Source organism: Hylobates moloch, unplaced genomic scaffold, assembly GCF_009828535.3.
Source record: "Hylobates moloch isolate HMO894 unplaced genomic scaffold, HMol_V3 SCAFFOLD_17, whole genome shotgun sequence".
Classification (NCBI taxonomy): Eukaryota; Metazoa; Chordata; class Mammalia; order Primates; family Hylobatidae; genus Hylobates; species Hylobates moloch.
Genome location: NW_026652292.1, coordinates 61,836,516 through 61,859,646, shown reverse-complemented (window position 1 = coordinate 61,859,646; position 23,131 = coordinate 61,836,516). Strand labels below are relative to the sequence as shown.

At 40.1% G+C, this 23,131-nt stretch overlaps 1 protein-coding gene across 5 annotated transcripts in view; it reads right to left on the bottom strand.

Annotated features, from left to right (window-relative positions):
* The window catches only part of PPARGC1A (PPARG coactivator 1 alpha), a 337,407-nt gene that overhangs the window by 157,176 nt on the left and 157,100 nt on the right, over positions 1 to 23,131 (bottom strand). Inside the window, exon 1 of one of the 5 annotated variants that reach the window (XM_058430084.1) lies at positions 18,006 to 18,024. The exons of the other annotated variants lie outside the window; for them this stretch is intronic. Coding sequence (XP_058286067.1) covers positions 18,006 to 18,011 — 6 coding nt within the window. The 5' untranslated portion in view covers positions 18,012 to 18,024. Of the gene's footprint in view, positions 1 to 18,005; positions 18,025 to 23,131 lie in introns of those variants that run through there. 5 annotated transcript variants of the gene reach the window in all.

Here is a 23,131-nt window from a genome sequence, read left to right as displayed (position 1 = left end):
TTTTTTTTTTTTTCTGTATTTTTAGTAGAGACGGGATTTCACCATGTTAGCCAGGATGGTCTCGATCTCCTGATCTCGTGATCCTCCCACCTCGGCCTCCCAAAGTGCTAGGATTACAGGCGTGAGCCACTGCGCCCGGCCACATGAACTAATTTCTTAGCATGCATGTGCACACACACATACACTCTCTCTCTCAATTGATAATATAATATATATATCATATTATATATGATATATATAGAATCTCTCAATTGATAGATACATATATCATATTATATATTATATATATCATATTATATATATTATATATAGAGAGAGAGAGAGAGAGAAAGAGAAAATCTGTTTCTCTGGAGAAACCTAACTGATATATCTTCCAACTTACTGAATTCTCTGTATATGGCAGCAGTGATCAAGCACTTTTAAAAACTTTAACTCTTAAATCCTTTTCTCTCTGATTCCAGCCACACTCCCACATAATAAATGAGCATATGGAATGGAGGCCCTTCCTCAGTAGTAGAACAACTGGTGAAATGTGTAAAAGCCCAGGATAGTAACTTTCAATGTGATTTCAAAACCAAATCTAGCAGTCTCTGAGAAGAGGAAATGTGCATAAAATGAGACTTGAAGATATTTACAACATAAGCTCCACGAAGACAAGAACAATGTCTTGTTCACAATTATGTTCTTAGGTACTAAAATGCTAACTGAACAACTCAGTAAACATGTGTTGAATGAATGGATCATAGAGTTCTATAGCTAAGTAGAGGCAGGTGGGAATTTTTTTTTCCTATTACTTGGTATTAACCCAAACTATTTGACATCTGAGCTGATGCTAGAGTCTCACAGAGGAGGCATGTGCTCATTCATCCATCTTTGCATCCATCCATTCACCTCACATGCACTGTGTGCCTGCCACATTCTACAGGCTGCACCTCAGGACTATGAAGATGAAAAAGCAAAAAGCTTGCCTTTGAAGCACTCGCAGAGTAGTAAGTTGAATAAGCAAGTTATATTTATATTAATGTTATGTACTGGAGTAAAGCTAAGCAGGAGCTGCTAGAAAAGTCCAGAGAATGGACACCTAACCTCTTCTGGGAGGGATTCAACCTTTAAATAAATCTTTATTGAAGTGAGCTGTGTGCCAAGCACTATGCTATGCCATGAGACTATTCCCCTAATATAATATTAAATATTAATCATCATTAAATTTTATTGAGTGCTTATTACTGTGTTTCAGGCATTGTTGTAAGACCTTTGCATTTATTTACTGATTCTCTTCACACTAGGGAATCTGGTATGTGTTAATATTTTTTAATATCCTTTTCTATAAGACAATCATAGAGACATACATTCACATACTGCCTTTTCAAATACTTATTGATCACTTGCCCTCTAAAATACACTGTTAGGCACCAATTTAATCAGCATATAGTGTCTGTCCTTAAAATTGGTGGAGGAAACAGACAGATCCTCAATCACTACAGTCTCAGGCTGTCTGACTCCCACAGTCCGGCAAAGACCTTGTTATGAGCATAATCACAAACACACCACCTCTAAAACGTCCCCAAAACTTGAGAATCTGATTTTGAACACAGCCAACGCAAATGTGTTGAGAATGTTTTGTCCCATCCCTATATAAGGAAAATAACCAAAGAGAAATATTTTTAACATACATGACAGATATCTTCAAAATCGTATTTAAAAACAACTCTTTCTTTCCATGACTGACCATGCCAACAGCAGTCAGTGTGGCATGAACCTAACATGGCTACCTTAGATGTCAGTCAATATCAAGATGTTTTCAATTACCTTCCAGCCACTGACACAAACAGAAAGCATTGTTTCTCAAGATCTAATTGCTAAGAGTGGGCACACAGCAACAGAAGATGCTGATATCAATATTTTGCATTATTGATAAACAGCAAGTATTTGTCATCAATTAACAGCAATTATATATTACAATAATTTCTGAAGGAATCCTTATAAATAACAATAATTTTAATTACAGGAGAAACCTCTCACATCCATCAACATTCATGGCTCCCAGTAAGTATCATAGAGGTCCGAGGAAGTTCCATAAAACTTAAAAAGGAGGAGAGACTCCTTCGAGCTAAAGGAAAATAGTCTGTCTTCATTTCTTTTGTACTTTGGACTGACTCCATTCATTTTTTTAATGTTTAAAATTTATTTTCTTTTTTTTTAAATGGGATTTTTAGTTACATTAAAAGCTAGGCACATAAAACAAGGCAATAGGAATATCATATCAATAGAAACACCATATCAAATCCACTTAAAATGAACAAGGAAGTAAATGCTAGAACATACCTGGAATGCACCATTTTTTGTAGCTGAGTTCTGAATTGAGCTTTGAGTTTCTTGGCAGTTTAGACAAAAATTAAAGTGTGTTGCATTAAATAAATTTCATTATCCAACAAAACAGGACTTCCCTGACCTCCCTTATTCAATAGTAACACCATCCTAGTCCCCAGCCATTTCTTTTCTACTTCTAGAAAAGAAATTCTTTTCTATTTTTCTTCATAGCATTTATCAGTTTTCTAAATTCTATCTTTGGTATATTTTCCATCTATTCTGCTAAAATGTAACACTCATGAGGACAAGAGTCTTTTTTTGTCGTTCAGCCCTAGAATAATGCCTGGCACATGGCAAATGTGACATAGACAGGTTGATAGATATAGACAGTCACATAGAGCGATTTTATTCCAAATACTGAATTCCAGGAGAAATTTATCATGAAGTCGCATAAATAAATTACACCAGGCTATGAGGCTATGTTGAGGGGGAGAGACAATAGCCTGACAATTCATGACCAGCATAAAATAAAAGGCACATGCAAATGCGTAGTGACAAGGGAAAAGTATTTGGAGCAGAAGATCTAAGTTCAGCTCCTAAGGCCACCACCCCCTCCCTGTGCCTTCCATCAGGCAGCATGGCATAACTGTGAGGCATCTGGGTGCTGGAGCTGAGTGGCTTGGCTTTAAGTCCTGGCTCTGCCACTTATAGGTGTATAAGCTGTGTGACCTCCAACAGTTTATTTAGCGTCTCTGTGCCTCAGTTACTTCATCTATAAAATGTGGATAATACTTACCTCAAAGAATTACTGGGGGAATTAAATGAGTTTATGTAAGTAAATCAACTATATAAGGCAATAAGTAAATTACATTGCCCGGCACAAGTAAAATAAAGTACTGGCAGTTAATTTGAACTTACCCTTCATTCGTAAAACATGGATAATAACTACCTTTGGCATAGATGTAAGGATCAATTAATCTTAATATGTGATAATGTGCTTAGGCATTTTAAATAAATGACTATTGTTTTTTATTTTCATGGAAGAATATATTCATCATAAGGCTTTCAGAAAATGCAGAAAGACAGAAAGGAGAAAGTAAAATCTCCTACATTCTAGCAAACAATGAGAACCACCATTAGCATTTTCCTGTATAAATTTCCAGATTTCTTTCTCTGCCATAATCACATGCAGATTTATATGTGCATGTGTGTGTTTATGAAAACATAATTTTTAAAGAGCTAGACACACATGATGTACTGCTCTGAAACCTGCTTTAAAAAAAAAAAACATACTATGGGTGTTTCATCTCATATCTCACGTGAGTAAATAAAGATCTATATCATTCTATATAATAGCTGCCTACTATTCCATTGTATGAAAGTGCCTTGATTTATTTAGCCAATACTCCATTCACAGACAGTTAAGTTGTTTCCAATTTGTGAAAGTGCTTTGTAAACTACAAAGTAAAATACAAATGTTAGTTATCATCACCACCATTTAAAAAATAAATATCCAGACATTATCATTAAACTTGTGAAGGTCTTCTCTCACTATTTCTTTAACCTGCTGGAAGTGGTGCTTCGATATAATTGTATTAACATCAACATTTTTAAAACATGACATTTATGGATTCCACATCTGAACACATACAAAATAGCAAATGAACTACTGAGTCAGAACTAGGGGAAGGTGTTGTGGACTATTCCCAAGAGCCTGTTTCTCAGTACAACGACTGTGTTCTTGTTCCCGGCACATGCTACCTCACCCTCCTCTGCCTGTAGATTGACATCACTCATTGACTGCTGCCGTTTTCCCCAGAACCTACCCAGGGCCTCAGAATTTTTGACAATGAACTCCAAGTAGTCATTATGAAGCAATTGGAACAGGCAGTAGAGACGAAATGTATTAGCTAAACCCATGTTGAAGATATAAAGAATAAAATGGGTACTTACTGAGTAGCTACCATGAAATGTGTGCATGCTGCAAGTGGCAGATTTCGCAGTTATATTACACCACTGCCCTCCTAGATTCCCAGCTCCTTGCTATTAGGAACCACATCCTACTCTTTTCTGTGTTTTCTTTCTTTTTTTTTTTTTTTGAGACGGAGTCTGGCTTTGTCGCCTAGGCTGGAGTGCAGCGCCGCGATCTCTGCTCACTGCAAGCTCCGCCTTCTGGGTTCACGCCATTCTCCTGCCTCAGCCTCCCAAGTAGCTGGGACTACAGGCGCCCACCACCACACCCGGCTAATTTTTTGTATTTTTGGTAGAGACAGGGTTTCACCATGTTAGCCAGGATGGTCTTGATCTCCTGACCTCGTGATCCACCTGCCTCGGCCTCCTAAAGTGCTGGGATTACAGGTGTGAGCCACCATGCCTGGCTTTTCTGTGTTTTCATCTTTCCCTGATAAAAGATCACGTAAGGGTAGGTACTTAATCAATGTTGTTCATTTGTGGGTGAGCAGTTTGAAATAATGAGTGAAGCCCCGATCTCAGGTATTTTGCAATCTCGTTGATTGATAACTAAAATTAGCAATGCCAATGTATTCTCTGAAAATGAAACCTGCCATATTATTTCTGGTAGGATGGGGTTTGGTAAGATATCCAAATGCATGAAAACAAGTTAATATCGCCACTCTTTTCGTACAATAAATTTTATCTATTAATTAATGTTGTGACTTAGAGCAAATGTGCATGGCAGGAAACAGAAGGCCCTGCTGATACCAATTTTACAGAAGAATGTAGTCGGTCCATTGAGATACATTGTGGATACCTATGCTATGGCTCCGGTGCCGGCATGAGCTGGATGGATTTAGCTTATAAAACTCTGGCCTTTCACCTGTTCAAGGCTACAATTAACCCCTCTGTGAGTTTCATTCACTTAAAAAATATTTACTGCATGCCCAATAACTACCAGGCACTGCAATAAGAGCTAGATTTGGGGAGGTCCGACACAACAAAAATAATTTAAATTATATTTTTTTTCTTTTTGGGGGGGGGGATGGAGTCTCCTTCTATTGCTCAGTCTGGAGTGCAGTGGCATGATCTCTGTTCACTACAACCTCAGCCTTCAGGTTCAAGCAATTCTCCTGCCTCAGCCCACTGAGTAGCTGGGATTATAGGTGCCAGCCATCATGCCCAACTAATTTTTGTATTTTTAGTAAAGACAGGGTTTCACCATGTTCACCAAGCTGGTCTCCAATGCCTGACCTCAAGTGATCCACCCACCTCGGCCTCTCAAATTGCTGGGAATACAGGTGTGAGCCACAGCACCCAGTCAAAAATAATTTAAATTCAAAATCGATTATACATAAAAATTTTGGGTCTCTTAATGAGACATCATGACAAATATTACTTATGACTACTAAAGTTAGGGCTTGTATATTTTTATCTCCTAATATTAAAATATAAACCATTGCTCTGGTCAGGAAGATCTTGTTACCCAACATGGAGGTTAGCCAGTAGATTTCATGGTCTCCTGTCTATTCTAACTATTTCATGCTGACTATCAGAAATTGTTTAAAAAATAATAAAAAGTAATAATGATTTGATCATTCCAGGGCTCTGGAAAAGTACTGCAATCAAGGAGAAATGTCTAACATGAATAAAGATAGGAGCAAGCGGCCTCTGTGTCAGGGATTTGCCATCATCCTATCCTATATATTTCATGCAAACTTTGCTTCTCTGTCCTCTACTAGTCTCTCTGTTTAACTCTATTCTGCTGGTTCTGTGTGACTTATTTTAGGACCCATCTATTTTATAAACCATGACCCAACATGGTTAACATTGAGTGCTCCTCCTATCCATACTGCACCTTCTAGCACTTGATTATAAATCAAGCCTCATCCTTCGCTAATTTCATCAATTGGATAGGTCCTATTTTTGAGAAAAATAATGTAAAACTCCTGAGGGCAGCAACTTTACATACACATTGTTTTAACCTGTATAGCACCAAGCATACTCCTAGCTATATCAAAAGTGCTCAACAGATACATTTAGGTTAATGTTTATATTAGTCCTTAAAAATGGTAGTTTGTTTCTACTGTGGTCAGTTGCATTAGAAAAAAAATTAGTCTCAGACCCCTGAAAATTCGGCTTCACATACTTACCACATGCACAACTTTGGATGAATGTATTAAAATACACTGGGCCTCAGTTTCCCCATCTTTAAAGCATAGAGATGGCAACACAAAGTCTCCAAGTCCCACATCAACCTACCATCCTATGAGTTTACACATCTTAGAAGGTATTATGCCTCAAGGAGGACTTTTGCAGTTTGAAATATCTTTCATCTAATAAAATGAGTAGTTCTTAAAAAAAAAAAAAAAAAAAGAAGTGAATTGTGAATCCCTTTAAGAGGCAGCTCAGATTTTGCTCACTCTCTCTTCTAAGTTCCCAATAAATGAATGGTGATTCTCTCCTCTTGCTTCAGCCCTTAAAAAAAGTCCATCCTCTTACTAATAGAAAATAGGATTTGTGTGATGGCCCTTACACTAATTGGTCAGGAGCCCTAGATAAAATATTGTTATTGACAGAATGATCTCCCTTTTTCATGCACAGATAAAGTAGCTTAGCAGAACATACACATAGAGAGCAAGTGGAGGACAAAGAAAGAGTGCCCGAAACTTGGATCAAATCGGAAGAATCAAGCCAGTGCAGTAAGGTTCTTGCTAATAAAAGATCCGTTAAGAGGATATAACAGAAGCCAGCATATTCAACAAGATAATGGGACAAGGGAAGCAAGAATCGCCAGTGGTGAGTGAGAGGCTATGAAAAAAGCAAAGATCCAAAAGATCTGACTTGTTCTGTTTGACCCTTGAGGTCCATGTAGGAGCAAATGTAAATGAAACAATCTTAGAGACAGTGATTTTTAACTCAGCAAGAAGAGAGGTATGCATAAAGAAATCCCATTACAATCTGTCAGAAACTATCTATTGATTTAAAAAAGATAAAACATAAAATGTTCAAAGGAACATCATAAATATAACAGTATGGGTTAAGATCAAGTACAGGGAAGCTTCTACCGGTGGGACTGTATTCTGCCATGGCAGGTGATGAACTAGCTCCATAAACTACCAGGTCTTTTCCCTGAAAAGAGCCTCTGGCTGCTACAACTTGATCTATCTGATTTTTTAAAAAATGAATCCAAGGTTAATATCTATATTAGTCCTTATAATGGTAGTTTGTTTATACTGTGGTCAAAATTTCAATTTGTCATCCATTACCACTGAATTACTAGACTGCAGAAAACACTATGTGGCCAGCAGCTTGGTGATGCATTGAAGGAAACAGTAGCCATGACAGGGCCAGCAAATGCCTTTTACCCCTGGGTGATTTAATTCAGGCATAATAGTTGTACAATTCAAAGCTTCATTTTCCCTGAAATTCTAAAGTTGACTATGAAACCCTGAAATTATTCATCTTGTCTTTTCTTCTGTCCACTTCAACTTTCGTCCTCCCAGCTCTATAATCCTCACCCTCCCCTAAACTCAGAAAAGGGGAAATTATACAGTGTTTTGCCAGAATTCTTTTATGTAATCTTCCATCTCCTACAGTGTCAGCGCTTGCCCTGCTACTGAAATGACCGAAGCCAGGACAGACTCAGGTTCCTATTTGGAAGCAGCAGGGAGGTTCCTCCCATTCTTCAAACCAGTTCAGCCACGGGGAGCCTGTTCCAGCCAGAACTCCATCTCTGCTGAGGATATACCAGCCTCAGGACCCAGCCTGGGCTTGCCCGTCCAGTAAACAGCAAGGAGCCTAGAGGGCACAACCCAGAGGACTGGGGGTTCTTCTATAAAAGGGACAATTGAGTCTCCCGTGCCACCCTCCACCCCCTCCTGCCACCTTTCTCAAAGGGAAAGGAGTGGGCTACACCACTTTGAGCACAGTGCAAAGCAAACAATTCCTTTCTCCCACACTCACCCCGTTCTTCTGAGGAGTGGGGCTGACTTTGATTCTTCAGATTACATTCACAATTAAACTCTTTAAGACTTTGTACCCTGGGAAAACAGTAAACAACTCAACTCTTGTCCTCAGATAACCAAGTGCGCGTGCGTGTGTGTGTGTGTGTGTGTGTGTGTGTGTGTGTGTGTGTGTGTCAGGGGACAGGGATTATAAAAGAATCAAATTGAATGTGAAGGGATTCTTCAACTCCGGAGAAAGTCTCCCACAAAGAGAAATGGATGTGGGTGAAATACCTTGTAATTTAAAACTATGTTTCTTCCAGTGTCTCCAGTTCTCAGCCTGAGCCAGGCATGGGATTCGGTTTGGCTGCCCTTACGTTAAAAATGCACTACACAGCAGACATCAGGGTGCCAGGCAGCTCATCATGTAAAGCCCCCAGGCACACTGAACACCATTTTGTTTGACATTTCACTGGCGACAATAGAACTGTCTGAAAATGCTCACATCCCACAGGCAGGTGGGAGGGGAGAGGTTAACAAGACAAGTGCACTTTGTGTGTGGCTCTTCTGGAATGTATTGGAAATGTATTGGAAAGCCTATTGAATGTAAGTATTGTGTGTGGCTCTTCTGGAATGTATTGGAAAGCCTATTGAAAGCAAGTGTGGTTTTACTGGTGCATACTCCGTGGATTAGTTGGGAGTTAGAAATTACTTGGACTCAGTTTTCGAATGAAGGCTCAATCCTAAAAGTTAAAATAATAATGATCATGTGGCTTAAAAGGAGACATGGCATTCACCTAAACGGAATACCTCTGTTGGCCCCAAAATTATGGTGTGGTACTACAAGTGTTAGAGAGCACATTCTACATGGTCAAGCCATGCTTATTACCCAGGGACAGAGAATAATATCATTCATTCCACAAACATTTATTGAATATGCACAATGTTCATAAAATATTGTGCATGCTTGAAGGTTAGCAGAGCAGAGAAAAAATGCCCAGATAATCAGAGGTGGATTTTGACCTTATGGAATTTGCAGTCTTGAAGGGGAAATGCTACACAAACACCTAAGATCCTTCCAGAGAGTGCAAGGCAGAAATGTTAGGCATGTTAGACACAGACCTCTAATGGCCTGGGTGCTTGGCACTCAAAGAGAAATTGATTCCAGCTGGGGCAAAGTCTATTGCTTAGCTTTGGTATCCAACAGAAGACCAGGAGTCCTCAACATCCCATCACATCAAGGAAGGAACATCTCCAAGACAACTTCACTTTCTTGCCAAAATATGCAGGTACACATCTATGTGTGGTCTGAATTTCTATAACCATCGAAGCATTTCTCCTCCTTTCCTTCCCCCAGAAATGGCAGTGGAATAGATGCATTCACACAATAGCTAAGATGAACTGCATCATGTTTTAAGAGAGTTAGTTTTATTAGTTCAGTTAGTTCACTCTCCTTTGGTTTCATAATGTAAGAAACAAAAAGAGTAAGAGCAGTGCTTTATTTCAGTAGTACAGGATAAGGCTTTAACTTTCTGGGTCTGAGGCGGAGGTTTCTGCTGGCATCTTAGCTTTCTGTGTATTTGTTCGGTTTACTCCTGACAGAGACAATGGAATGCTTCAATGAAAACGCCCAACTCATTTTCCATCTATGAATGAACAGAAGGCATCCCGTGGCTAAGGAGGGATAAATATTCCGCGCCACTGGAGGCCTGCTGGCTCACCCGGGCTACACCACTATTGTACCCACTCTGGCTTCCACACGCAATTTACTAAAGCTTGTGCTGTTTCATGGCAAGGTGATTTATCACCGACACCTCTTTGCCATTTCAACTGGGGGCCACTGCAATGGGGCAAGGTTCAAGGAAGTTGGCCGAAACTGAAGCAGACATTTTATCAGCTAACTATTGCATTTTCTAGTTCTTGACTTTTCCCCAGGAGCTTTTGTTTTTCATTTTGTTGGCTGCTGTTAACTCCTCTGATGCTGTACAACCCCAGGTTATTTTTTTCTAAAAACAATAGAGCCTTCAGTACACTGGGTTTTGTTGCTTGCTTTGTTTTTATTTTTTTATTTTTGGTGAAATGATATTAGGGCTCCTTGCCTCTAACAACTGAGTCTCGCCATGGTTTTGAGTGTGAGGAAAGTATTACTGAAGGCATTTAATAGGTGGACAGACAGGTATGGAATTGTGTCGAGGGCCTTAAATTATATGCAGGTCAGCAGAGGTAACAGAAATGTGGTTGTACGCTTGACTCACCCACTTGAAAACAATCCAATTCCATTATTTGTTCCTTTCACAACCTGTTCACGTGCTCAATCACTGATTTATTTATTCACCTATTCATTCATTCAACAATTGAGTGCCTAATATGAGAAATGTTACCATCCAGTGACAGGATGCTAGTAGACCAAAAAAACAGTGAATAAGAGATGGGTGCTCCTTCCAAGGAATTCACAAGTCTGTGGAGAAACTACTCAGTCGACAAAAAATGCAAAAAAAGAAAAAAGAAAGAATGAAATGACTGCTAAAAAAGAAGTAACATTGAAGAGCTGTCAGAATACGAAGGAAGGGAATGTACCCTGATATGCATATATTTAGAAATAGATGCCAAAAATGCTGCAATTGTACTGAAACAAAATTTAACTTGACCTCCTCAGATGGAAAAGGAAGAGGGCCATCTCATTCTTTTTCTTGAGATAAAATATTTCCCCAAAACTTCACTTTTGAAATCATTTTCCAACTTCCCTTCCCTTAGTTCTCCCTCCACCCTCAATACCTCTTCATATTCTCATTCTTTTTGCTCTAGTGGAAGCCATGTCATTTTCCTTGAGAGGACTACACTCCAGAGTACAAGGACAAATCATGACATTTCCTTTCTGGGCTGGCCTGCATGCTCACTCTTTCCTATGGAGAGATGCCTTTTCAGAGCCCAGGAGGCAGGGGCAATTCCATTTCCATGCTGGCTCAGCCCTGGCCTCTCCTGGGCACAGGTAGAAATGATACCAGGCCATGCTGAATCACTTACAGTGGTTCTGTGATGAAAATAACTAGTCACAGGAGATTATCTTGGCCATCAAATTCATTGCATGTTGCTGAAAATCAACTAGGACCCCAAATGGGCCAGTCTTCAACTTCTTGGCAACCCTCTCTATGAAAACAAATGCTTTGCCTTACCCTTCCTATGAGATTCCCCACTCCCTTTTTGGGGGGGGACTGTCAGCACTCTTTGAAGGAAAGGAACAATTAATGTGCACAGTAGATGTCCGAGTGTCTAGGCCAGGTGTGGTGGCTCATGCCTGTAATCCTAGCACTTGGGGAGGCCGAGGCGGGTGGATCATGAGGTCAAGAGATCGAGACAATCCTGGCCAACATGGTGAAACCCCATCTCTGCTAAAAATACAAAAGTTAGCTGGGCATGGTGGTGCCTGTAGTCCCAGCTACTTAGGAGGCTGAGGCAGAAGAATCACTTGAACCAAGGAGACAGAGGTTGCAGTGAGCCGAGATCGCACCACTGCACTCCAGGCTGGGTGACAGAGTGAGACTCCATCTCGAAAAAACTTTCGTTCCATTTCTTTTCTTAGATAGGTGTCCAGGCAGAAGGATCTCAGAGTTTACTTTCTCCATACAGCACCATGCCTAAGCATGACCAACTTCCTCACATAGTTGCTTGTTGAATTCCTCCCCTCACCCAAATCAACAAAGTGTGCCAGGATGTGATTGCCTGGCATAGCTCACTGGTCCTGCACAGTTTTTATTTAAGACTCTCCTGCTCTGTCCCCCTTCATACACCAAACAGAAGAAAGGTGGATTCCTAACCCCACTTTCCTTTCTTTTATAGAAGAGTGATGGATTCATGGTGCATAAGATCAGAATATGTCAGCTTCAAGCAACACACATTATCTTTTGAAAAGTATGAACTACTGTAACAATTAAAGTGTTTAGGAGACAAACCAAGTGTCCTCAGAAGAAATGTGTAAGCACAATTTTCTTCTAAAATGCAAACTTAGAGAACAAAATATGGGTCTGAATGCATTTTGTTTTTAATTAACTTTTCTAAAAATCTTCTCAATTTGAGTGATCTTTTACTGACCCATTGTCGACTGGAGGAAACAATTACTTTGGTCATTGAAAGAGTCATTTTTACCAATAAGCTATCATTATCAATCAATCTAGGGTTCCCTGCTCTAAATACAAAAATGAATAGGCGAATAAATCTGTAAGTGGATAAATTGTCTGCACACCAATCCCCGCAGGCCATGTGTTTATAAGTCAACAGCTTAAAATGAAAACATCTGATGAAGGTAATATACCTGTTAAAGGAGCATAAAATTCCAAATCCAATGGTAAAATATAAAGATTATAAAGCCTCTTAAAGGAGACATCAAAGCAAACTATTAAATGAATACCTCTGCTCTGTGCTAGACTCTAGTTTATAAGTGCCACTCAAAATAAAAGAGATTTAGGACAAACATTTCATAAAAGATGTGAAAAGCAGTGAAGGAGATGTATTTTGAGGATGATGAGAGAAAATGGAATGGATTCAGTTAAAAAGAAGAATTGACCTAAGCTCAGGCCAGGACTCACAGGAAAGGTTTTATGAGTCTAGTTTTCATTGGAAGGGGTGAGATGTGAGGAGGTATAGCAGAATCATTTTTCATGTCCAACTGTATACTTTGGTTTTAGTCTACAGACAAAAGGGGAAAAAATCAGTTTAGCACTATAGTTACTTGTAGTGAAACCTAATAGTAGAGAGAGAGAAAAAAAATTTTTTTAAATAAGAAAGAAACTTCTAGTCAAGGCAGTTCCCATAAAATTTCAAACTTATAATGTTACCAAAGAAGTGTGGTAAGACAGTGGTGTTAGTTGGGCATGACCATGTTTCTACCTGACCCACTTAAATGTGGTTTTAATCATGATGAATTTTCCTGGTTTGCCTGACTCTCTGAATGCTGCTTCTCAGTGTTTCATCCTTTAACTGCTGGTGTTGCCTATAATTCTGTTTTCAGCCCACTTTGCTTATTCTTCTTAGCCTTCCTTGGCTCATCTCATTGCCTCTCAAGGCTTTAACTGCCACCATGACAGAATCTGTCTCCAGCCCAGATTGTGCCCAGAGCCTCAGAGACAGCTGGGTGCTCACCACCAACATCTTGCAGGACCAGAACACTCAAAATATACAAAATGGACCTTAACATCCTCCCAACCTCAGCTGCTTCCCTGCCTGTGTTCTTTGCATCTGTTGAAAAGAAGTAACCCAATCCACCCAAACCAAAAATATACTCATCCCCTTCAATCTTAATCATTCTTAAGTCTCTTCCTTCCTTTCCATTCCATGATGAATGTCCTAGTTCAAGCCAGCGATCTTTCTAAAACTTGACTCTGGCTACATCCTACCTTGGTGTCTATCATTTCAGCCCCTCAACATTGACCTAGAGAAAGCTCTTGAACATGGCAAGAAAGTCTTCTCTGAGCTGGCCCCTGCCCTGCCTCCAGCGTGACCTCTTATCCCTCCCTGCTTCCTACTTCCAAGAGAATGCCCTTTTATCATGCTTTTGCTCCAGCCCTACCTGAAATCATTTCCCAAATCCTTTTTCCTTATTTAACTCTCTTCATTCTATAAGAATCAGCTCTGTTGTCAGTTCTTCCAGGGAGTCTTGCTGCCTGCTTGAGGCCAAATTAGGTCCTTCTGCTCATGGCTCCTCCAGAGCCTGGTGTACTCATCTACTACTGCACCCAGCACATTATAATCGCTGGTTTATGCATCTGTTTCCCCCACAGACAATGAGCTCATTGACAGCAGGGGCTCTCTGTTATTCACCTATATCTTCCATGTACATAACAATAATTACTGAATACATGATCTATCTAACAAAAACACATTTACACATACAGATGTGCCTTGACTGACAATGGGGTTATGTCCAAGAAATCCATTGTAAGTCATAAACATCTAAGTCAAAAATGCATTTAATACATCTAACCTACAACCTAGCTTAGTCTAGCCTACCATAAATGTGTTCAGAACACTTACATTAGCCTACAGTTGGGCAAAATTATCTAATGTAAAGCCTATTTTATAATAAAATGTAATTTATTGAACACTGTACTGAAAGGGAAAAACAGATTGGTTCTATGAGTACTCTGTACTTGAAGTATGGTTTCTACTGAATGTATGCCACTTTCACACCATCATAAAGTCAAAAAATCAAAAGTTAAATTATTATATGTCCAGGACTGTCTATATATCCTACATGTAGATATTTTAAAGATATATGTTATTATGCCAGTAAAATAAAAGCCTCCTATATATTTATTTCTTCACATCCCTCAAGAAAAGTTTTATGGTTTTTTTCTTGTTTTTGTTTTGTTTAATTTTGTAGTTAGGAGAGAGGGTAACTGGATCTGTTTCACCTTTCTTGAAATCAATCAAATTTAAGCTTGAGTTTTACAAAATTTTCTAATAAGAATAATAATAAGTAATCCCTCCTGAGCACCTGTTATCTTGAAACACTGTTCTAGGTGCTTTGTATGTCTGACTTAATTTTTCCTTGCAGTAGCCCTAGGCAGCCTGCTGTCTAGGCATTCCTATTCTTACCATCTACACAAACTAAGGCATTGAGAATAACTCAGCCAAGTCCACCCACATCAGAAGAGATGGCATCTTGATCCAGCCAAGGCTCCTCAATTGTACTACACTGTCCACAATCAAAACTCAGTTTCTGCTATTGATGCCTACATCATGGAACAGAATTGTATTATGACTCAAAAATCCTTGCAGGCTTAAGAGCCAGTATGGAAATGGACTTCAACCAATCAGAAGGCATCCTAGGGCCCCTGCTGTGGCAAGAATTAATCTTTTGGTTACTAGATCATGAAGCAATTGAGGAGTTCCAAAAGCAGGAGCCACACTGACAGGGTCTGGGCACTTGGAGGGCCTGGGCAGCAGCTAGCATTTTAATATTTTTACAACTGGTACTACCATGATGGTGCACCCCAGCCGAATATCAACTCAGATCTGATGCATCAAAATAAAGATGTCAGGAAAAAGTGTCTGGACTATTTTCGGAGTCTGGTGCTTTGTTCGTTCAAGGTTATTGTTCTTGGATACAGCTGCCACTAAGTAGAATTTCCTTAGAGGGAAAATCCACAATTTCTGGTGGGAAAATGGAGGCAGCGAAATTATATCCTAGGTTTCTAGGCTCTATTTCTCTTGTATCTCCAGGCCCTACAAGGGTACCTGGCACAAAGTAAGTACTCAACAAGAATTGTTATGAATAAAATGCAAATTAAAACCACAATGAGATACCATCTCACACCAGTCAGAATAGTGATTATCAAAAAGTCAGGAAATAACAGAAGCTGGTGAAGTTGTGGAGAAATAGGAATGCTTTTACACTGTTGGTGGGAATGTAAATTAGTTCCACCATTGTGGAAGACAGGGTGGGGATTCCTCAGAGATCTAGAACCAGAAATACCATTCGACCCAGCAATCCCATTACTGGGTATATGCCTAAAGGAATATAAATCATTCTATTACAAAGATGCATGAGCACATATGTTCATTGCAGCACTATTCACAATAGCAAAGACATGGCATGAACCAAATGCCCATCAATGATAGACTGGATAAAGGAAATGTGGTACATATGCAGCCATAAAAAAAACAAAACAAACAAACAAAAAAAACAAAAACAAGATCATGTCTTTTGTAGGGGACATGGACGGAGCTGGAAGGATTTGGAAGCCATTATCCTCAGCAAACTAATGCAGGAACAGAAAACCAAACACTGCTTGTTCTTGCTTATAAGTGGGAGCTGAACAATGAGAACACATGGACACAGGGAGGGGAACAACACACACTGGGGCCTGACAGGGGATGGGGTTGGGGGAAGGAGAGCATTAGGAAAAATTGCTAATGCATGCTGGGCTTAATACCTAGGTGATGCGTTGATAGGTGCAGCAAACCACCATGGCACACGTTTACCTATGTAACAAACCTGCACATCCTGCACATGTACCCTGGAATTTAAAAATCAAAATCAAAATAAAATAATAATGAATAAATAAGTAAATAAATGTAACTCACCCAAACTGGATTAAACGTTAAGTCAACCCAGGGAGGTACGTAGAACCCCAGTCTATAAAAGATGCTAAAGTATTGCTACAGACAAAATGAGACAGAGCATGCTATATGTGGTAGAAGGAAAACTTGTGTGAGTTACTAGAGGTGGAAAAATAAAACCCCTGAGGATGTGCTCACATCAAAATAGACGTTCCATCAACCACCATCTTAGGATGCCAGTTAGCCACAGACCTTTTATATGGTTGAACAGCACATGCAAGTTTGGAGCCAGAGCTGAATTGCTTGGAAAAATAAAAGGAGTAAGGCTAGTGCTGCCTCCCGAGGCTCTCCCCTGACACTTTGCTGGAAGTGGTTCAGGTCCCTCTGCAGTAGCAAAGTGTGAACACTGTTGAATGTCAATGACAGAAACCATGGCAGGCACTTTACTGAGAGGAAAAAGTGCAGCACCCATTATGGAGAGTGGGGAAGAAAGATTGGCAATAGCTTTACCCTCAGTGGGAAAAGGTTGAAGTGGCCCCAAGATTGAAATCATCCTGGAGGTGTTAACACTTCAAGTCTGTGTTCAAACTTTGCTGCCTTCTGCTGCAGAGGATTTGCCTACAAATAACAATAACAAGAATAATAACTAGAATAATACCTGCCACCTTTTATTTAGCATTCATTGTGCTCTAGGCTAAGCCTTTATGAGGCTCTTCTCATTACATCTTTTTAACAACCCTATGAGGAAGGTATTATCCTTCCATTTTACAGCTGAGTGTTAACAGGGCCTAAACTCACCAAGGAAATCCTCAAAACATGGCTGATGTTCAACCTCTCCTCTAGGTTTGCAGACTCTGTTGTTTGTCACCCCACTCCAGGGTGCCACATTAAATATATGTACATTTTAGCATCCTTGACATCTTTAAATGATATCATCTGAATTTTTACCTAGATATTCTGTTTCATATTTACCTTTAAGTCCCCAAATCAGGTTTGAAATTCCTTTTCACTCACACAGAAAGAATATTTATATTACTACCCATGGCTTCAAGCAGGACAAAATCCCTCTCCACCATGAGTGACTCTGAACTTGATTTTTGGTGTAACAGCCCTCACATTGTACCATTACATGTATACTCAAGGGCAGAAAATAAATAATAAATTATAGCATTTCTTATGTTTGCTTTGCACCATCCAAGATGTCAATCATATTGTGGGGAGTAACGCCTTCTGACCACTGACATTTAGGTACAACGCTGAGGGACTATTTCTCCAGCTAGCACTTCAACACAGTTCTCTAATATCTTAAAGATCAACCTTAACAACAACAGTGATGGCAAAGGTATGGAATTTTATCAGTACAAGGTATTAAAAAAAAGGTTTTGAAATATGAACAACCTTATCACTGATTTCTTTTCTTTTTAGGCCAAAAGAGCATATATAATTCAAGCTATGGGGACAAAAATAAATTGTTGCCAGAGGCTGTTCAAATGGAAACCAGTAGCACCCTTCAGGGTTCAATGTACTTTTTTGTTTCTTTTTTCCTTCCCAGACTCTCAAAGGGACAAACACATGCAGGAAAGTGATCCTGGAAAGAAGGGGTTAATATAAGCTGCACAGTGCACTCAGTGATGCCTTAAATAATTGTCACATGTCCCCTATAATCTGTCCCATGCTGTCAGCACCGAGTTAGTCATAATAATATCAGATAAGAGCTGTTCAAAGTGACACACTAACCAACATGGGAGCCACATGACTTTCTGGCTTGGCTACTGCCCTTCAGCTGAACTTTGGCTTAGAACGCAAGGCTCCCAGAGGCAGCCCGGCACATGCCGCCGCGTGGAGTGTCCGGTGGCATTTTCCGTTGCTAGGGCCTCTGTTGCTTCACAGTCTAGTGAGGGGCAGCTAGGGATCAGTGACAGGGAGTTGCCTGCTCACCCCACCTCTGGGGCCAGGGAAAGGAATTGGCTGCTGTGGTGGCCGCTGCGTTTCTGAGCTTGTGCTGGGACTCCCTGTCCCCTCCACAGTTGATTAGTTTTGCAAATGTGTGTGTCACGCGTTATGCCAAGAGCCACAGCAGGGAAACTCGGATCCCCAAAGGGAGTTTGTGCTGGAAGAGGTAGAGAAGGAATGTGACTCTTGGCTAAGAGGACACAAAGGCAAGGGCAGGAAGGAAGGAGGGAAAAAAAAGGAAGGAAAGTGATTACCTCTGGGTAGAAGGTTACTGTAGACTAGCTCTGTTTTATTTGTGCTTTTCTGTATCCCCCACCCTGACTTTTTTTTTTTTTTACCTCCAGCATATTTTAGATTTTTAATTTAAAAAGTTAAGGCACATATTTTTTAAAGGAGAATAAAGAAACAAAGAATAGTGAAAAAGAGGAAGAAAGGAAGGTGACCCATTCACTCACTGATTCATTCACAAAGCAGAGACCAGAAAGGAAGCAAGAATCCAATGTCATCTGACATTGGATTTGAGAACATTTATTGGCAGTGTGCCTCTGGCGTACTTACCTAACACCTCTCTCTGAGCTTTATTATCCTCAGCAGTAAAATGGAAAAATAATACCTAATTTACAAGACTGCTATGGGGATAAAAAGAGGTGATATATGCTAAGTGGCTAACAAGTGGTAGGTGCTCAATAATCAGTAGCTCATGGGAAGCCACGGAAGTTATGATGAGCTTTGGAGTCAGAGATACCTAGATCCAAAGTCTGACTCCAGCACTTAACATGGTGTGACCTCGGGCGAGTTATTTCACCTTGCTGAGCCTCAGTTTCTCATGTACAAAATGGGGATAATGATACCCCACTGTCAGGGTTGTCAAAAGGAGTTACTGTTAATGCTTTACACTTAGCAAATAATCAGGCACATGGTAGTTATACAGTAATTTGTAACAGGAGTTGCCATAGTGGTGGTGGTCATAGTAGCTAAAAATAGAAAGAAGGCAAATCCATTCATTAATTCAACAAATGGAAATAGCAAGATGTACAAGTAAAAGTGATAATCAGACAAATGTATAGAGAAGAGATAACTAAAAACCAAAGGTACTGATCAATAAAGATTGGAAGAGTCTAAAAGGACCCAAATAAATGAGAAGACAGAGAAGGAGAGAATGCTCTTAGTGGGACTAATCTTACCTCCCTTGGCTGGGAACTATCTAGTCCATCCTCCTTCTGCCTCCAGGGAGCTAATGCTATCCTTCCATTCTATAGATCGAAGTGCAGACATCTCCAGTGGCTTTTCCCAGATCACACAGCTAATAAGTAGCATAAAAGGGGCCAAAGCTCAGGAGTGCCCCTACTGTGCTCTTTTAGGAAAGGCATTACCAAAATTAAATATAAATAGAGAAACATTAGCAACTAAACCAAAAGCAACAAATGTCAGCAGAGAAAAATTATTGTTTACTTTAGGGAAAATGGAAAAAATGAAGTATTGTTTTTTAAAAAAAAGGAAAGAAAAGAAACGGTATCTTAACGAATTTTTTTTTTGAAAAATGAGAAATAAAAAATTGTATTTAGTAGAAAGACATCTTATTGGAGATAATTCTTAGAAGGTAGAATTTCATGGAGAACTTAAGAGGGAAGAATTCCAGTTGGAAGGAAGAAAGCAAGATTTTCCTGCTCATGTACTCGAGTCTGATTCCTCAGGGTACTGCATATTCTAAGATTTCCCTGACAAAATTCCATAGCAATTTGCTCAGAAGAGGAGAAGGCCACCAACACATGGGGCCCAGGAATCAGTCTCGCTGTTCTAAGCTGTTAACATTAGACAGGTGCTTCAAGGAGAAGAAAGAACACTTGTGTTGTCCAGTTGGGCAGAGTTTTCCCGACAAGCGGTGACTCTAGTGGTATAAAAATCAGAAAACCCTAAAGGGAAAGTGAAGTGAAATAGGAAGGAATTGGGGCCAGCCAATGCCTGGAGCTTCTTCCCAATTCTTCTGGTGCCAAAATGTCTGAAAGCTCTGTGAATTTTTTTTTAAGTAGGGGCCATTCCCTTTCCAGAAGCCAGGCGGAGTGCTGGAACAGAAAACAACCACAAAGAATGAAGTCTACCTCTTTCTTTTGTTATTCAAGAGCTGTGTGGAATGGGCCTCTCCCTAAAGCTCACCACCTTCATTGAGTTTTTCTCCTATGTAGAAAGAAAAGTCCTCAGTTTGTTCTGAAGAATAAATGAGATAAAGTAAGCAAATATATCTGATGCATGGGAAGTTATACTATTATTTTCACTTTGCTTCCAGGAGTAAGTGTTTGCAACTTCCTCTTCCCTACCACGCAAATAGTTGATTTGTTGGACCAACTCTCAACTTCACCTCATACCAGTAGGAGGATTGTGAGGCTGAAGCAAGAGAAACTCATGTAAAAATGGGTGACAGAGGAACTGGGGAATGGAAAGAAGAAAGGAAACATGATTTAATATTAAGGAAAATAGCCTACTGGCCCAGCATACTCTGAGAGGCTAGAAAGCATTTTATTTCAGACAGCTTTCTGGCTATCACCTGAAGTTTATGAGAGCTAGCCTTGCCTGTGCCATGTGTATAAATCATCCCTGCCCACTTATTAATAATCATAATGCCTTCTTTTATATAGAGTTCTTTAGAAGGCACTTTCACATACATCACCTAATCATTCATATGCCACAGGGTATCAGCAGCTGCCAGCCACTCATCCGCCCAAGTGGGCAAAGCAACTCTGTCTTTGGTTATATAAATACGAGGCCCACAGGCACCATGACTTCAGGAAAAGGTGTAATGTGTCCTGTGTGTCTCCCAACATCCTTTGCTAGACAGAACTGTCCACTGGGGAAAGGTGAATACACTGGCATAGGGGCTAAGGAGATCCCTGGAAAGAAAAATGGAAAGGTCTCACTTGATGCTCAAAGTTATTAGAATCCCTGTGTTAGAATGGGGCAGTCTCAAAGTTTTAAAGGAGCACCCACAAGAAAGGTGGGAAGGTTAAGGGGGTGGTGACATGGGGAAGGGTAAATCTGGCTGAGACTGCAAACTGCCTAGGACCTGCTGCCCTTTCTTGGTGTAATGCTATGAGGAGCACTAACTTAGCATGTGAGTGTGATGAAAGAAAAGTGGTAACTTAAAGTCAAAACAAGGGGACGTCACTGGATCCATGTAGAGAGCTGTGGTAACAACGGCCCCTACAGAGCAGAGGCCCAGCGTCTACTGTGCTATGCAGGATCAATGTTCAGCAGCGACACTGTGTGGCAGCAACTGAAGTAGCCATGCTAGTAGACAGCATGGCATCCAACCTTTCCCCCCAACCACCCCCTGCAGACTGGTGGGGTTTTTGTTTTGTTTTCGAGGCTGAGCTAACTGGCCTAAGTCAACCCCTAGTTACTTGGAACAATTGGGATTGTAATCTGTGGAATGAGGGAGAGACTTCACGAAGGAGACTTTGATCTCCTGCTGATAATGGGGTCTGAGACTCTCTATTGACTAATCAGAATAATAAGAGACATAACTACATGTGGCCCATGCTGGTGAAGCTAATCATACTGGTTATATTTGCAAAAAAAAACAGCAAAACCTCTGAGTTAGGCACTATGATATAGGCAGAGAAGTTACTATTAGTCTCAATTTATTGATAAGGAAACTGAGGCTCATCTAGGTTTTAAGTGGCTTGCCCAAGACCCCGGATCCAGGAAGTGAATAAGCAGGTTCCCTTTCCAGTGGAGAGGAGTTTAGTTAAACAAAAAACAATTGCCACTGCCTTTCTCTTCTTTGGAACCAAGGTGGAATATCCCATCAGACTTTGTGGAATTGTCTCTGCATGTGAGCTGCACCCTTTCACAAAGCTTCCCTGTCTTTTCCACTCCCCTACATGTACTTGGGCAGAAACCAAGCTCGAGGTTCTGCTCACATGCTTGTGGTTTGGCTCCCAGCTGGGGATCACATTCTCTGCTCCACAGGCAAAGCCAAGGATCCTTCTTGCAAAATACTACTGGTGTCCTGGTGCCACCTCCCGAAAGAGCTGCCCACAATGCCCGCATGCCTGGGAGGTAGGGTGAGCAGGATCAAGCACTGGCAAGCAGGACATCCAGCAAGAAAAGATTATGCCTGCTCTTTCTCCCAGTAAGTTTCCTAAGAGCCATAGACTTGGTCATTAATAAATACACACAATTTCAGGAAACCTCTCAGATACAAATTGGTGAAATTAAAGTGAGGCAACGTCTGGAAGTAAATTATATACTAATTTTGGCTATTTTCTTGCTACTTACACACTTAGCAGAGAAAGAGCAAATGTCCATGGATTTCTGGTTCACAGGTACTTGTCTTCCTAGCTGTATCATCATAATGATTATGTTAGTAGATATCAATTTTTGTATCAGGCCCTCTACTGCGCAACTCCAAGGGATACTACTTACATAGAATACCATGTAAATAGTGCTCCCCAGAGGTGTGCAATATGGCTTTTTCCATAGAATTATTTCCTTAATCCAGGCATAAAAATTATTTACATGCAGTATCTTATTTTATTACAATAAAAAACCATGTGGTAGACATTTGTATCTCTGTTTTACAGGTGAGAAAAACAACAGGCATTGAAAGTTTAAGTGATTTGCCTACAGTCATATAACTAGTAAGTTACAAAATCAGGAAATCAGGATTCAAACTCAGTGCTATCTGAATCCAAACCTCATGTTCTTAACTGTTTCATTATCCTAACTGAAGCCCTTGCATAACAGTAAGACATGAACCTTAAAAAAAAAATTGCAAAGTTGGTTAACATCTAAATATTGAGCCTATATATAAACAGCCTATATATGTATTTTTTCAAGAAGAAAATAGTTTATGTGTTCTGTCTTCTTAGCATGTAAGACTTTTCAGCTCATGTATAATTTAGTGAATACTA